The sequence below is a fragment of the Apostichopus japonicus genome, chromosome 10, assembly GCF_037975245.1.
Source record: "Apostichopus japonicus isolate 1M-3 chromosome 10, ASM3797524v1, whole genome shotgun sequence".
Classification (NCBI taxonomy): Eukaryota; Metazoa; Echinodermata; class Holothuroidea; order Aspidochirotida; family Stichopodidae; genus Apostichopus; species Apostichopus japonicus.
The window spans coordinates 18,974,404-18,990,630 of NC_092570.1; the positions used below are offsets into that span (position 1 = coordinate 18,974,404).

General features: G+C 36.7%; 1 protein-coding gene across 17 annotated transcripts in view; it reads right to left on the minus strand.

The window, feature by feature from the left end:
• The window catches only part of LOC139974692 (uncharacterized), an 82,845-nt gene that overhangs the window by 38,151 nt on the left and 28,467 nt on the right, over nt 1-16,227 (minus strand). For 14 of the 17 annotated variants that reach the window (XM_071981983.1, XM_071981993.1, XM_071981985.1 and 11 more), the window contains exons 4-7: nt 15,808-15,913; nt 12,272-12,408; nt 5,585-5,718; nt 2,927-2,989 (exon numbers count right to left, since the gene is read on the minus strand). In XM_071981983.1, coding sequence (XP_071838084.1) covers nt 2,927-2,989; nt 5,585-5,718; nt 12,272-12,408; nt 15,808-15,913 — 440 coding nt within the window. Of the gene's footprint in view, nt 1-2,926; nt 2,990-4,964; nt 5,010-5,584; nt 5,719-12,271; nt 12,409-15,807; nt 15,914-16,227 lie in introns of all 17 variants that reach the window. The other 3 variants (XM_071981998.1, XM_071981987.1, XM_071981996.1) reach the window with 2 other exon arrangements.

Sequence of the window (16,227 nt, forward strand, 5' to 3'; positions counted from 1 at the left end):
ACATCCATTGTACAAACAGATGTAAGCATGAATTTCATAAATAGCCTCAAACGAAAGATAAAATTATTTTACATTTAGAACCCCTTCAGAGTTACCCAATTTATTATTTTTGTAGAAGGTATCAATCTACACTCCTGGAACTGGTAATAGTCAATAAAATAAAAAAAAGTCTCAAAAAAATAAAAATAAGAAGCAGGTAAAAATGTTGAAGTCTTGTACAAGGTCCAAGGCCGCCTCACACAACTTTACAACACTTAACCTACTGATCATTGGTAACTTGTCACACCCACACACCAAAGTGTGCACAATTCAAACATTCGCTCCCAGTCGCAACATTTTTACAAGTTACCCCGCAGCTCCCCATTTATTCACCTGGGTAAAGAGAGGCAGTGGAGCAAAGTGCCTTGCCCAAGGACACAACGTATTGATCTGGCCAGTACTCACACACCTACCAACCTTAGATCACCGATCCATTGTCAATAACCGCTTGACCACTCTTCTTGTGACAGCATTACCACACACATGGTTACATTTGGACTGTGGACCATGTTAATATGAGGATATTTGTGCCTAGTGCACTATCTGGGCCTGGTTTCTTTTTTTTTGTCTTTTAATGAACTAATTACACTCAACTGAAAGTGTAACACCTTTCGGAAACCTCGTTTTTATACTGGTCGCACTTATTTCTGAGCTACTTTTGCAGAGTTTATCTAATGGTCCAAGTTGACAACTTTCACTACCCAAAAATAAGTCCCTCTGTTGGCCTTTCTACCGAAGATCCACCTTGGTGAACATCAACTTTGTTGTTCTTAAAGGGGAAATCCAGTTTAATATGAATCAATCATTTTTCATGAAAAAGATCTCACATGATCTCATGAAGAAAATCTGCTGGTTAGGGAAACAGGTGTATTCAGGAGAATTTGCTGCTACATTGAATGCTAATACAGTATTAGTCTTTCACAAATATATGTAAACTCCATCAGTTTAAAACTTACAAACTAAATGCTGTTTGTTGTTATAATCCCTCCCCCCCCCCCTCTGCCTTCTCATCCTTCTTTAGTTAACCCACTGCCTCATGATACTACTATCAACTAATCACACATGGAAACATTTCTGCAAAATCTCAAAAATCATTTTAATCAAGATTTATTTTTTAATACCAGGCAAAGAATTTTTCTCTGAAGGCAGAAAGAGTTTTCATCAACATCCTTTTGGCACTGCCATATTTTCTTTGCCAAAGTTTGCATTTTTATGAAATACCCCCCTGCCCCACCCCCGTTCAACCCCCCCAAAACCATGTCTACATGTAGTACATCGACCTGTAACTTCTACACTAATGGATGCTCAAAAGTTAAGGCATCGTGACTACCCCCCCCCCCTTCTCCCCTGTGTCCTCCTATGCATCACCAGACAAAAGACAGTTCTATATCATACATTCTTTCTCAGCACTAGGTTTAATTACCAAACCAAAAACTCTTTTCTATTTCCAATAAGAGCTAATAGTTCCACCATCTTACTCTGCTGCGGTAACTCACAATTCACACGATTCATTTGCTACTGTATTTCAAAGGCAACTTTAGCAAAAAAAATTAGCAAACAAAGGATTAATCTGTTCTCTTCAAAATGATTTAACGCACTGTTGCATGTCAATAAAAGCCACAGGGTTAATCACCAAAAAATTACTACAACGGCTTTTCCACAGATACGCTGTGCATTTTGTTAATATGCTTAATGATAAGGTGTCCCAAGCAATTTTGTGGGAACACGGGTTAAGTTTAGTAGCTTTTGGAAAACTTTTCGACGCTCACTGTTAATAGCAGCAAATAATTGGAAAATGTGGGAATTTCACATCAGCGTAATGAAATTAACGGGCATTTTTTAAATTAATAATTTAGTAATATTTTGCTGTCACCTAGTGTTCAATTGGGAGTATTTACATATCTTCATGATATTTCATTCATAAACTTGACAAAAAAGCAAAATCAGAATACCATTCTCTTGAGATCTTGTTTTATCTCCACTTCCCCCCCCTCCTTTTTCCCCTCCATCTTCTTCAGATCAAGTCTTTTGATTTAAGGAAAAATAACATTAACTCTACAAACAAGAGCCCAAACGAAAACATTTGTAGAATAAGAACAAGTGTTTTGTTTACCAGCTACTTAATGATGAAATCTTTATATCTGCAAAGACATCTTTTTTCCCTCTCTTTTGTTTTGTAAATTCTTTGCTTTTGAATATAACAAGCACCTTAGAAGTAGCTTCCTGAGTTTGGTAAACAATTTTACCAGAAGTACTGTATGAAGCATTAGATAAAATTGCCATTGATTGAAGGAAAAAAAAAAAAAAAACCTGCTGGATTTTTGTTCACAGAATGAGGCAGTCAGTCAGTGATGAAAGAACTTGATATTCAATCATTAACATTTCATCACCTAAAAACTTTTTATAGAAGGGATAAATTACTCTTTAAGAGAATACTAAAAATCCCCCCCCCCAAAAAAAACCTTAAAAACCTGCATTGTTATGCGATATTAAGGTTTGACAAAGCATCAAAACCTTTTATTAATATCAACTCAGAAACCTGCTTTAACGGAGACGGTGGATGGCTGAAAATAATAGTGTTTGCGATTATTGTGCGTCATGTTAATTAACGGTGGACTGCCATGCAAGTTTTCCCCCTGAGTTTCACACTCGGTTTTGAACAAAAAAACATGCAAATTAGGTATTTAACCAAGCTTTTTGTGGATAATCGTTACAAAAGCAAAGAAGCCAACCTTCTCACTTCTTCTTTTCTCCTCTTTTAACTAATGGGGGGATGTTTTAATAAAGTGAAAGAAAGAGGGGTGCTGACTTATTTTCTACTTTTCTTTCCCATTTTTTCTTTTGGTTTAGCATTTCACATTCTGCATCTCTTCAAGCACTAACTTACTTGTCTTCAACTTCAGTCTCTGTTTGCACTGAAACATGTTCCTCTTTCGTAACCACCTCTGGCCTGAATATTTGACCAGAATAAAAAAAGGATGTTAAGGATCAAAAATGGTAAAGATACCCCATTTGTATATTCCTAGGGGCAGCTGTAAAGACAAAACTGGATTCTGAATGCTAATCTGCTTCCCAAAGAGTCTCAAACTGCTAGATTTACTTCATCAAACTTTGTTGCCAGCGAAGCCCTTTGTTATCTCTGCATGTGATGATTTTCTAGACAGTGTCCATCCAGTTTTGTAAGCTGGCTATCCTTTTTTCGTTGTTCGCTATGGAGTCTCTGTATGTAATCTTATTTCCTGCAAAGCTTTATCACATTTGTAGCCACTGGAAAAGTGGGAATCCAAATTTTTTGGGATAACAAAAAAAAACCTTTTTGTTTTTGCACATGGCTTAATAACAAGAAACTAAAACAATTGATTGTATGATTATTACTGGGGAGTTTTTGATACTATTACTTGAGAGAATTGATATGACAAACTGTCACAGAAGTTGAGCATCTCTGGAGAGGAATTTAGAAGGGTTATATAAACTGTAGACTTCTTGCACATATCACAATAAAAAATAAAATAGAAACTTCAATTATTTACAGAAGTTAATCATTATATATTCACAAGGGGAAGACATGAAGTTTTTTGGGAACTTTCAAATATATTATCTAGACACATATTTGCTTCTTAAATAGTTATGCATAACTAGGTTTGACCAACTGAGAATAAAGGTGTACTGTATGCTCTTAATATTACAGTAAGAAAAACACAATGATGAATTGACCATCCGGGCATAACTGCAACCACCGTAACAATATGGAGTTTTCAAACGTTGGATAAAACTAGAGCAGGAACTTGCAAATTAGTGGACTATCTGTGTATCGAGAAGAAATAACACTTCACTCCTCTGAGAAGTGACACTTTCGAGATGAACATCTCTTAAGTATGTCGCACATCTTTGAAGGAAATCTCTCTCTGGCCTACAAACCCCCTTGTTTTTTTATATTTCCAGATGGAAGTGTCTGATAACAGGGGCCCCAACCTCACAGACAGGATAAAGGTAAACGAAACTGTGATAAAATGTTGAAATTTTTCAAAAGAAGGCGCAAGAAAATGGGTCAATTATTCTCACCTGGCCGCTGGTGGTTTTTCTCAATAAAAAAGAGACGATGTTTTACATTATAATCAGCATGGAAGGCAGTTAGTGTTATGACACTAAGCAGCCAAATGCATGCCTGTAAATTACACTTCTATCCCGGTGGCTATCCAATTTACAGGTCTATCTCATTTTGGGTTTTTTTTTCTTTGGACCGTTCCAGATGGGAAAACCCTGGAGTTTTTGCTCGATGAAAAAAAACACCTTACTTTCGTCGGCCGGGGATCAAACCATGACCTCCCGCTATATTTACATCATTGAAACTATTACCACGCCAGAAGTAAATGTGGTAAAGTAGTTGAAAGTACCAGTGCTGTGAGAAAACATATTTCAAATGGAGGACGGATATAAACACGCACCATCTCTGAGCTCAACAGAAAAGTCTCTCTGATGATTTTCAACCAATAAGGATTCGTAAATTTACGAGGCCTCATCACGTTAATGCTCTGTTGGAAGTTATCAATTAGAGTTTGAGCTATTCAGGTAACCCAAAGAGGAAACAACTTCCAAATAATGACTTCTGAAGGAGTGTTTACTAAAGAATTATTGTTATATCCCTGTACACAGCCAAATAAATTAGAGTTTCCTGAAATTCCAACATCAAATATCAGTTCTTATTACCAGGATTTCCGTGGATTTAATAATCCATTTCATGAAGTAACACACATACAAAAAAAAAATTCTAGTAAAACTAACATGATGATTACAAAAAAAAAAATTGAAATATTACAACAAAAGGAATCCCATGCACGTGAAAGAGATGACTGGCCAGGTAAATGTGATCCGCAGAAGTGAAAATAAAAAGAAGAGGGCGATGTTCCAGTATGTTGAACACCCACCTTGAGGATTTTCGAAACAGCGTCCAAGATGGGATGCCAAATAGTCTAATCGTTTCCATTCCGAATGTAACAATGAAAAATACCAAGGTTTATCCAAATTAGTTATGTACGTGCAAAATGAATATGCGGTTCTTTACTTGATTTTCGTTTCTATTTTGTCCTCAGTGCTATCTGGCATTTAAGAAAAAAGAAAGCTTCATGGTCCGCATTATTTCATAGTATCGCAATGCATAAAAAGAAATAAATAATAGACAAACCCATTCACTTAATGCTTAGGATAAATTTTCTAATGAAGGTTGTGTGGTAGGCTACCTGTAGGTTTCTGTAATGATGGTTTATGGTAAATTCATGACGGTAGATTTCGAGGAAAGATTGTGAGGGGCAATGACCTCGTGGTGGGTCATTGCGGGTGCGGTGCTAAAAATTTAACCTTTTGTTGTAAGCTGTGAAGATCAGGACGGGTATTTCAAGGAAAAACTTAGGACAGGAATGTAATCACTTTTAATTGCTGTATGTCACAATTTTCAAGTATTTCCTGCGTAAAACTAGCATAAGTGTAGCATGTCCCGGGAAACTTGAACCGATAACGCCCTCCCTCTACCCCTCCCTCAAATACCAACCGTTGGTGATTGAAAGGCGGCCTCCTCTGCCAATTATTTGTCTCCTGTTGATCGATGAGCCCTCTGTGTTTATCATCTTTCATCGCCTTTTTACTGAGAAACTTGAAAATGTGGATTTTGCCTCTGATACAAAGCTAGAAAGTGGGAAGAAAAAAACAAACAGAGATATATCATCTGAAACATGTGCATTTATAGAATGGGACCATTCTATATAAATATAGGAAATAGGGTTACAATTATCATAAACTGATACAGTCCAGGGGAGGAGGGACAAAGGCCCATCTGACCTGTCCATTCCAGATACTATACTGTACATTCATTTTCCAATCATTCACATCTTCAGATTTTAAAGTTACTTAAGTTCGATATCAGAAATGCCCTCTCTCTACAATAGTTTTGGTTTTCTAATTCATGAAGTTTGGTGACATAGTTCTCACCCCATTACCATGTGAGTCAAAAGGTTAATGGGTTTTTCAGATTACCAAATTTGGAATTCTCCTGGTACAAAGACCCCAACCCAACATACACCACATCAGGCTCTTAACATGCAAAGTCTACCCGAAGGTACAAAGAACTTATTTAACAACTGTACTGTAGGTTAAGTACTTGTGGAGTGTCAGAAAAACACTTTTTTGAGGGCATGTAACCATGGCAACAACATTTATGGAGACCTGTCAAATGTTGACACTAAGTGAACATACCGCCTCACTAATGGAGTTGGTATTTATGTTATTACATGTTTTTCAATATTCTATCATCTGTAGCCTGCATGTGATGACAGATCTTTTTAATTGTAATATGAATAAAAATAATTGTCATCTGGTTGGTGAGCAGTATATGTATCACAAAATAGAGCACACATTACTGTTATTTTACAATATAACAAAAGGAGATAACAAATAGATGGGAAAAAGGGAAAAAGGGAGAATGGGTGGGGTGACATGTGGTTGGGAGGGTCATATCATGGGATACTGGAAGTTACATTCAAAGTCTACTACACCTGTGTACAACCTTTTGAAACTTGTTGCATAGCTTGCCTTAAGTTCTTTTAGTTTCCTTGTTAAGTTTCCCCAGCTTAATGCATTGATTGTTTGTAACAAAACAGTTAATTACCGTGACTGTCAATGACTTTTTTCGGCTATGAGGTAAGGGGTCTAACCGAAACTGCTAACATTTAGGATAATTTCCTTCAAACTGCAATATTACCTCAATGTACAGTAACCATGGCAATTAAACCAGGTGGCACATCAAAACCAACCATAAATCTTTGTATGGATCTCCTTCGGACAGGGATACAACAACTTTACAATACAACCAATGTTTTTCTTGTAAATTCTAACATCGAAAAGAAATGGAATTTAAATTTTGATTAAAAGTTGATTTTTGCAGCGTATTCTCATAACAGTGTCAGGTTACCTTGTTCTGCATGAGTTTTCAATAAGTAGCATAATTTGAATAATTCCATTTTCAGTTACTTGAAGCAATGTGTTGCAAGATTACTCTGTGTTGAAATGTCATTACCATTGCCCTTTAAATGTCTACGGACACCTAGGAACAACATTGTTTGGCTCACTCTAATAAGCATCAGAAATGATGAAAATAGCTGCAACTCCCATCAAAATACATCAAAGATTGACCATTTTACAAGTCTTTTCTTATTCTAGTTTTATTTATGAATAATCATTGGTAATTATGCACATTGATGATGTAAAGGGAGCGACTGCCTAATTTTCTGTTTTATTTCTTTGTCTTTACAAACTTAGTGTCAAGTAAACTATGGCAGTATCCAAGTACTGTATATATGTGAATATTAAATGACTTGGCCAGAATCCCACAATTCAAGTCACTATGCAATGCTAAATATACAGTAGCTTAAATCCCCTATCAATCTTCATATAGATCTATACAATCAAGATATTTGGTGTTTGAAGCCATAAATTTCTTTTTTATTGGTTGTGGAGTGGGGTGGGGTGGGGTGGGGTGGGGGGTGGAAGAGAGGGGACTTCAAAACCATTACTGTTATCTTTGCAAAACTGTATGTAAATTTATCAGAATCCAATGGAATTAATCCAATTGATATAAACTACTTGATAATTAGCCATCTTTGTATGAAACATTGCGGAATATCTCAGTTTGATAAACAGCAATTCTATACTCCCAATGCTTGATCAAACTGCAGAGATCTAACAATCCAACACAAGATGTTGACATCTAGTAAAAAACAATCCTTAAGGCACTGAACCTATATTGAACCAAAACACATAAAACCTTGAGGGCAATATCAGGAACAGATGGAATGGGTATTCTATCTGTATAACACTTTAATTGGTACAGCACAAGGGCAGTGACACATAAAACACCTTATACCATGGTGAAAAGCCTTTCAAAACCTTTGAAAGGAAAGAGAGAAATAGTAGGTGGCTTCATTTCCGAATTTGATGACTTGTGGCACTTGTGATATTTAGTCTCGGTGGTATCTATAGACTGTTTCTTCTGCTTAAAGAGATGAGGTTCTCTATTGTGTCCACATTTTTATGAACAACTCCCCCCCCCCGCCCCAACCACCTCCTTACCATCCACCCACCACAACCAGGAGACACAATTCCAACATTACCATTATTGTTTAATGTGATAGAGATAACCGCCATGAACAATTTCAAGAAACAGCTGAGAAAAATCTTATCCTAAAAAATTTGGGAGAAATCACAGATTTAATTGTTCTTCCACACACAAGATTCAAGGCTTGATCAAGTCTAAATTTGACATCATGAATCCACATGTGGAAGGAAGGTGTGAGGGGGGGGGGCAAGAAAAACGATGCTGGCTGTTTGTAAAGTACAATATAATGGCTGAAGGCATCAGTCTTTTATGATTGTTGTTGTGAAGTCTGTAAACATTACGGTGCCAGGATTTATATGTGTCTCCAGTAACTTTTCTACCTATTGTCTTATGTCACCGGTAACTGTACCTATTGTCTGTACTACTGTAACCATTGTCTGTGCCACCGGTGACTTCTTGTTTGCTACCTTACCTTGGTATGGTTCCATGACCTATTTCCTACAATCACCAAAAATCACTTAAAAACAATTTGGCCATGATCCCTCCCTCTCTCTCTCCTGAGTATAATTATTACACATGCTATGAAGTACAATATTAAGTGGCAGCAGTTAACCTTGGGAAACCCTTTAATATGCTCTGACCATTCTTGTCAAAGTGAACACTTCCTTGACCTAATTGTTCAGTTAAAAGTAACCTTTTGAGTCAGCATAACCAGCATATAGACACTACACCTACAGTACTATTGACCAGCAAAACTGCTTCTGTATTAATAGTGTTGAGAATTACTCTGTATTATAGTATAATACAGTACAGTACACTGTAAAGTCAGTGCAAGAGTACAGTGACTGTAGGGTATATGTGATCAGAGGGAAACATCTGTTTCTGATTTCACTGCCAATGCATGAATATATTCTGAGTCAGGCAAATAACGTCGGGTCTAATCAGATATTGCTCAAGACGAAGAAGAAGAATTTCTCCAGCTTGTACTGTACACGACCAAGTTTGTGCTGCGCATGTTAACATCTGGATGTATAACAACCCTTGGGGAAATTATCGCTTTAGAATTATTTTCTAACAGATTTTGAAAAGGAGGCAAAACTTCAAAGCATTATAATAATTAACAGAAAGTTTAAAACAATACTAGTATTGTTACCCTCCATGGTCTAATAGTCAAATGGTTATGGCATCAAAGTCTTTGCTATTGATTTACAGTGTAAACAGTCTTATCAGAAGTTATGTATACAGCAAAATCACAGTCTTAATTAAACATGAAAGAGGTCATTCTTGGGTGAACCTGACATATCCCATATTCTAGAGCTCAAAAGAAGGTCCCTTTGATCTCCTTGTGGATAAAGACGTCCTGGACATTCTGTAAAGGCGGTGGCCGGACCATGACTTGTTAGCTATCATTGGGCTCTTTGACACTTACCGTGCGGCTCGAGGAAATACATTGGAAGAGCTCCTAATTGCAACAATACTTCACAATCAATACATTACACTGTAAACTGACAACTTTGTTCACGACTTGGGACTCTCGAACATCCCACGCTTATCGTACGTAGTGGCTCTTATGTTAATTGCTCAAGTGAATGGCCACTCCTGTTCTATACAGGAAATGTGTCAACTATGGTATGACATCGTAATACATGTTGCACAAAAGTAATACTATAAAATCAAAACACTGCTTACTCTCCACAGGGATATGATCTAAGTCTGTTATTAGAAAGTTTTTACCATATCAATTAGCCTAGCTCTGACAAAGGCAAACAAGCACTCAATCTAGAGGAAACAAGATCATACAGAGGGTGCATATGGAATGCCAAAAGGGTCAATTCATATGGGAAACAATATTGTGCTAAGATATCACTGTGTGGGTACACCATTCTTAAAGATTATTATTGACACCATACTCAGGAGAAGAATATACATATATATCTCCATGCACACATGATAATGAACTAGGCATGACAACAGCTGTTTGGGACAATAACATTTCTCTAAAGGGCAAAAAAACAAAAAATCTTTCAAACTTTTGGTTATTTTTAATGTAGACAGAATAATGATCAATTGTACAAAATCATTGTTTTGCTATTTCGAGGGTCGCCTTGAATTTTTTTTTTTGCTCAAATGCATAAATTAAGCCAAGGATTCACAAATCATGGTTGCACAATCAAGGATTTAATGGTTTTTTCTCCTTTGGTTGCTGAAAACCCATACAAATTAAAGAGCTAGCCTTAGCTCCTTATCATGCAGAATCCTGCACTTATACTTTTTATGCTTTCTTGTTGTTTTTGTCTGGATTTATATCAAGGTCATCAGTTAAATGCATGTCTCCGGTTTTGCACTCCATCTCTTTATTGGTGAAATTTCACATACACGTACGGACTGCAGAGTATAATACATGAACAGCTATAACATTATTACTAACTTCTCTTCTAATCTGATAGAAATCATCTTGTCTGAATTCCTTAGAGGACCTTGTTTTCACTTGGTTAACCATCTTGATTAATGTCAGCTGTTCCATGAATAAATTTCGTAATCCATACTCGTATTATATATGCATGATACAGGGCATCATAACTTCTTTCTAATAATTCTTCTTTTTTTTTTACAAAATCTGACAGGGTGGAGTATTTTGTGTGTTATTTTGCCTTTCAATGGCCTAGAGCACTGCACAGACAAACTTTGAGAATGTCAGATTTCACACAAGATGGATTCCTGATAGGAAACATCATTAATGTAAGTGTACAGTTTCACCATTGAAGCAGTGTTATTGGCTGGGTTGTTCATAAGAAGCTCATTACAAGTATCAATTTTCTTGATTCAGTTCCTTTTGGTGACAAGGTATTTAACTCTCTTCCTTATTTTTCAGCAGCTAGCATTCTAGCTTTGTCAAAAAGGTCTTGCCAAATTACACCAATCCTGAAACAACTGCATTGGCTTCCTGTTACTTACAGAATTGTCTTCAAGCTAATTGCTGATTGACTACAAGCCTTTTCACAGTGTGGTGCCTTTATATACATCTATCAGCTTCAAGATTATATTCCACCTCGTAACTTACGTTCAAATCATAAGTTTCTTCTCATGGAATCTAAATCCACCCTTCTCGAGGGGGGGGGGGGGGAGAGAGAGAACAGAAGGGGGTATAGAATAGCTTGTTTTCAAGCTGATTGCTGATTGACTACAAGTCTTTTCACAGTGTGGTGCTTTTTATATACATCTATAAGCTTCAAGAATATATTCCAACTTGTAATCTTCATTCAAATGGTAAGTTTCTTCTCAGGGAATCTAAATCCAACCATCTTGGGGGGGGGGGGGGAGAGAAGTTCTTCAGTTGCTGCACTGAGATTGTGGTATATGTAACCACTTGAAATCAAGATGGCTAAGAGTGTCTCCTCCATTAAAAAGCAGCTTAAAACTCAGGTTATGAGACAAGCTCTCACAGATACTTTACGGGAATTTTGTGGGAGTTCATTGGTTTTCGCACCTTGAGCAACCCTTTCCTAGATGGATACCTGGGCATTGTAAATCTTTGTTAGTGTTATCATTATTATTTTTGAATGTCTGGTAGAATTTACAGTAAGTTCCAGTCTGATATGTACAGTATTCCATTTGGCTAAAAGTCCATATTCACCATTTCAAACTTTGAAACTCCAAAACATGTTCCGTTGGGTATCTATGAAGGACGATACTGACCTGCAAGTGGGTCGATGGGGGCGCTGTGCGGAAAGGTTACCAATTTCGGTACAGTAGGTTGCGGTACACCGAAATGAACATGTTGTTTGGAGACAGGTAAGTGAGGAATGAAGTAAATTATACAAGATCCACGGTGCCATGAAAAGTCTACCATAACAAAAGTCTGAAGATATTAGCTCCAAAATACTGACTGAACCTTCGACAAAAGTTTGAGTGTTCTCAGAATGAGATCAACCGAAGTAGCAGTCCTTTGCAACAGTCCTTGCATTATCATTTAACCTGTCACACACATGCATGCTATAGTGTATCTAATGCATCTTCTTGCAGACATTCTGCAATTTTATGTTTAGCATATATAGCCCACAATGCCACATGGGACCATGGATCTAAAATGTGGCTTCCTTTACATAACCCCTTAAAACTTGAACTTACCTGCGCTGGGGGATTCTCTAATGGGTTTTGGGATACATTCAGCTCCTCTAATGTCTCTATCCTTCTGTAAGACGGCGGTAAAATTGTGATCTTGTTACAGGATAAATCTAATTTGACAAGGTTTAAATTGGAAATTTCTGCATGAAGAGAGAGAGAGAGAAAGAAATGGAATGAGCAATAAAAAGACTGAAAGAATCTACTTTATAACTTGAGGTAAAACATAATATATACATCAGAGATCAGCTACAAGTACACCACAAAGAACAATATCCTATTTTAGTCTGTTTCCATGGTAATGAATAACATGAAAAGCAACTGATCAGGACGGCACACAATGCTTTCAATCGCATAAGAAATTACTTAACATGAAACAACAACTTCTTTGATCATCTTTTTCTAGCGTACATTGTATCAATGCTATCAAAGCCATTCAGTGCTGCTGTGTAAATGTTCACACAAAAATCAGCTTTCAGAAAACATCACACAGTGTCACAAAGTAGCTTAAAGTGTTCTAAAATATCAAAACATAGACTTCATAGAATTCATTTCAGAAAAAAACTAAGGTTAAAGCCACCATCCACCCACTGTGTGGTTGAAAGGGACCTGTTTTAAATCCAAAGTCACCACTTTGAAAGTCGTGGACAGTTGGGCAGCATCTTTACACGCTCACGACCACAAACTCATCAGAAATTTTGGCAGTTTTTATTTAGGACAGATAGTAATATAGGTTCCCTATTACCTTCTTGTCAGAATTGTTTTTTTTTATATCTCTTTTAATACTGTAAATGTCTGGATATTCTTCATGTCATCTGCATTAACATCCTGCAATCTAAATTTAATTAGGTCGAATAATCAATGTGACTAAGACCCCGATATAATTTCATATCACAGCTTTGCTGAAAATATCATTATTATAGAATTGCCTGGATCTTGCACAGCTATAATATACCTCTTTTCTGTCTTCTTCTGATCTATTTCCTCAGATTTAAACTAAAAGACCAATCAATACCAGTAAATATACAAACCTGTATAGGACCACCTCTCATCCACCGTCAACAACTCAACTTTCAGTCAATTACTTCTCAACAATTTCCTTTATATTAAGACTAAAAAAATACTTGAACTTTTACAGCAGTTAGACTCGTGCAATAGAGGAAACGGTAAAATTCTGTTGGAAACTTAGTAATTTAGCCTCTTTGATAGACAATACGTACTTGACTCTCCACGTTTCGCTAGAGACAATTTAAATTGAGTTGACACCGATAAATGTTGCAATGCTATTCAATCCTAAAATCCCAAAGCAAAGCCACTTCATTACACTTGTTTAGTCAACTTTCATTTCAAATTGTAGGTAAGCAAAAGTTGAAAACTTTTGAACTTTTGAAATTTCCTTCTACCTGTGTTTCATTATTAAGTGTGCAAAGTGTCCAGCGGACCAAATGTTTTTGATGGATTGAAAAATCAATCCATGAAGTACTCCCTCAATTACATTCATTTCTTGATAAAATATCAAGAACGGAGACTAATTTTTTTAGTTGATTGCAATCTAAACTGGAAGAATTACTCTTACATGTACATTTGTAAAAATTCAGACCAAACTTAACAAACGGCTTTAATAAAACAACCACTGACTATGAACACATTTTGACATTTTAGTATGAGCAACTATGCAGCATCTGAATACAACAATTAAGCTACTCCTTGCCAAAGATAGTTTAGAACAAATCAAAGGAAGGGGGGGGGGGGGGGGTTGTATTGCTGGCATATCCTGTACATTGTTTTCAAAGTCAGTGGTGATATAACATTGTCTAGGGGCTTAGACATAAAACAAGAGCTTAAAAAGTCCAAATTGGCATTGACCACTATGAGATTTAAATGATATGTTGCAAGAATGGTTGTTTTAATCTTACAGTACAGCACTATTTTGCATGAACAGATAGCTTGTAGTCTGTACAATGGAAAGGCTAGGATAGAGAGAGAGGAGTGCTGACACCTTTCTCCCATTCCACCTCCCCCCCGCCCCTCCAACTTACTGTACCCTTAGTAGTTGTCCACTAGCAACCATCAAAGAATAGTACTGTAGTTTCTTTAAGGTACAAACAGTTTCATATAATATGAAATATATATAAACCATTTTTTTTACATATTTGTTTTTTCATGAGTAAGGCTGTGAAAGTGAAAGTTATGTTTCAACCCTGATTGAGACTGCAGTATAATACATTGTAAGGTGAAGTTACACACAGCAGGCAATGCACTTGAACTGGGTTGTGATCAAATGTTCTAAGATCACACTGGGAATCATGACAGCCTATCACCGATGCATAAATGACTAAAGTAGCATGTATGTCAGGATACATATATCTACATATGAGGAAGAAGCTACCTTCCTCTAATTTCCTTCCCGCTCAGTGTGGGATGAATGCCACACAGAGGCTTGCTACGTTAATAAGACAAAAGTTCTATCGGTAATGATATGACGAAGCAAACATTGTACACTGTGCTACTGCCGGACGATACTATATGTACGGTATGTTACACACTGAACAGAAACTGTGCTGACTGATTTAACAAGGACAGACACTCCATATTAAAGGGTGACATCAGATAGCAATTATGTCTCCATATCGTCCAAATCAAAAAAATAAAATAACTAAACATTTGAGTGCTAGAATGGTTTCTGTAGCAATTGATGTTATCCAAATATCCACCTTTCAAATATGCAAAATCCTCTGCAATGCTCCTTTAAGCCTTCAGAGATTATGACATCCTGGTCTAGCTCCTCGTGCAGGCCTAAATCTATAATACACTTAATCCATTGTTTTAGCAACTCCAATAACTCAAACCAAACAAGTTCTTTTAACTTCATATAAAACAAAAGAGCACCCTTTGATGACATTCAACACCGGTCATCCGTTTTTGACAGATCTGTAATTCAGGTCATTCGAGGGCTGTAAAACTATTATGATTTACCATTTGGGGTTTTGTGTTGTTTCTGTGTTGCAACTTCCCCCCCCCCCCCCAATGGTTTGTGTATTAGACTAGATAGTCCAGTCACTTTAATTGATGACTCTCACATATTAAAGGGTCATTTCTCAAAGGTAAAACCAGTGTTAACTATCATACAACCTGGACTGCTAGCAGTGTTGTAATGGTCTACAACATAAGTATATAATTTAATTTTGTGACTCAAAGTCATCCTTCAACTTAATTCAGTAACTTTAGAAATCTACAGCCAGTGCAAGGCTGATGTTTTTCGAGGAACAAGGATACAGTGAATGTCACCTTTAACATGCATTGTCGGTCTGTTTCGTAATTTCACATTCCTTTTAAGTTTCATTTTGACCGAGATCCTGCGAACATCAAAATGTCGGGCCGTCTAACGTTCACATATTCACCTACATGGACTTTTTCAAGTTGATGAGGCTGTTCGTTTAGTCAGTTTTTTTTTCTTCTCCCTTTTTCTAAAATTAAACAGCTTCAATTACAAGCTAACTGAGGTTCAATTGTTACTCAGTGATCGATTCTATAAAACCTACCTTCAGGCACGGTTACAAGTTGATTCCTTCTAACGTATAGCTCCCTCAGGCTCTCTAGACCTCCTACATCTACCGGTAATGTGGATAAGACGTTACAACTCGCATCCTGGTGATAGAGAAGAAACAATGATCATTGAAGATGAATCGACGCAATGGACTCATACAGGACAAAATAATCTGCATTTCTACACATTCTCAATTGTCAGGAAAAAAAATGATTTTTACATGATTTGAGGATTACTTCTGAAATTCCTTGTTAGTGTAAAATGAGTTCCTTCCCATCGTGTTCAATATTTAAAGGACGACTTTACATGTGGAATTTTCGAGTGGACACAATTTAGTATAAAAAATTAATACATAGAATACAGAAAAAACTAGAAAGGAAATTTCCTTTTATTCCATCCATATCTCGGACGAAAG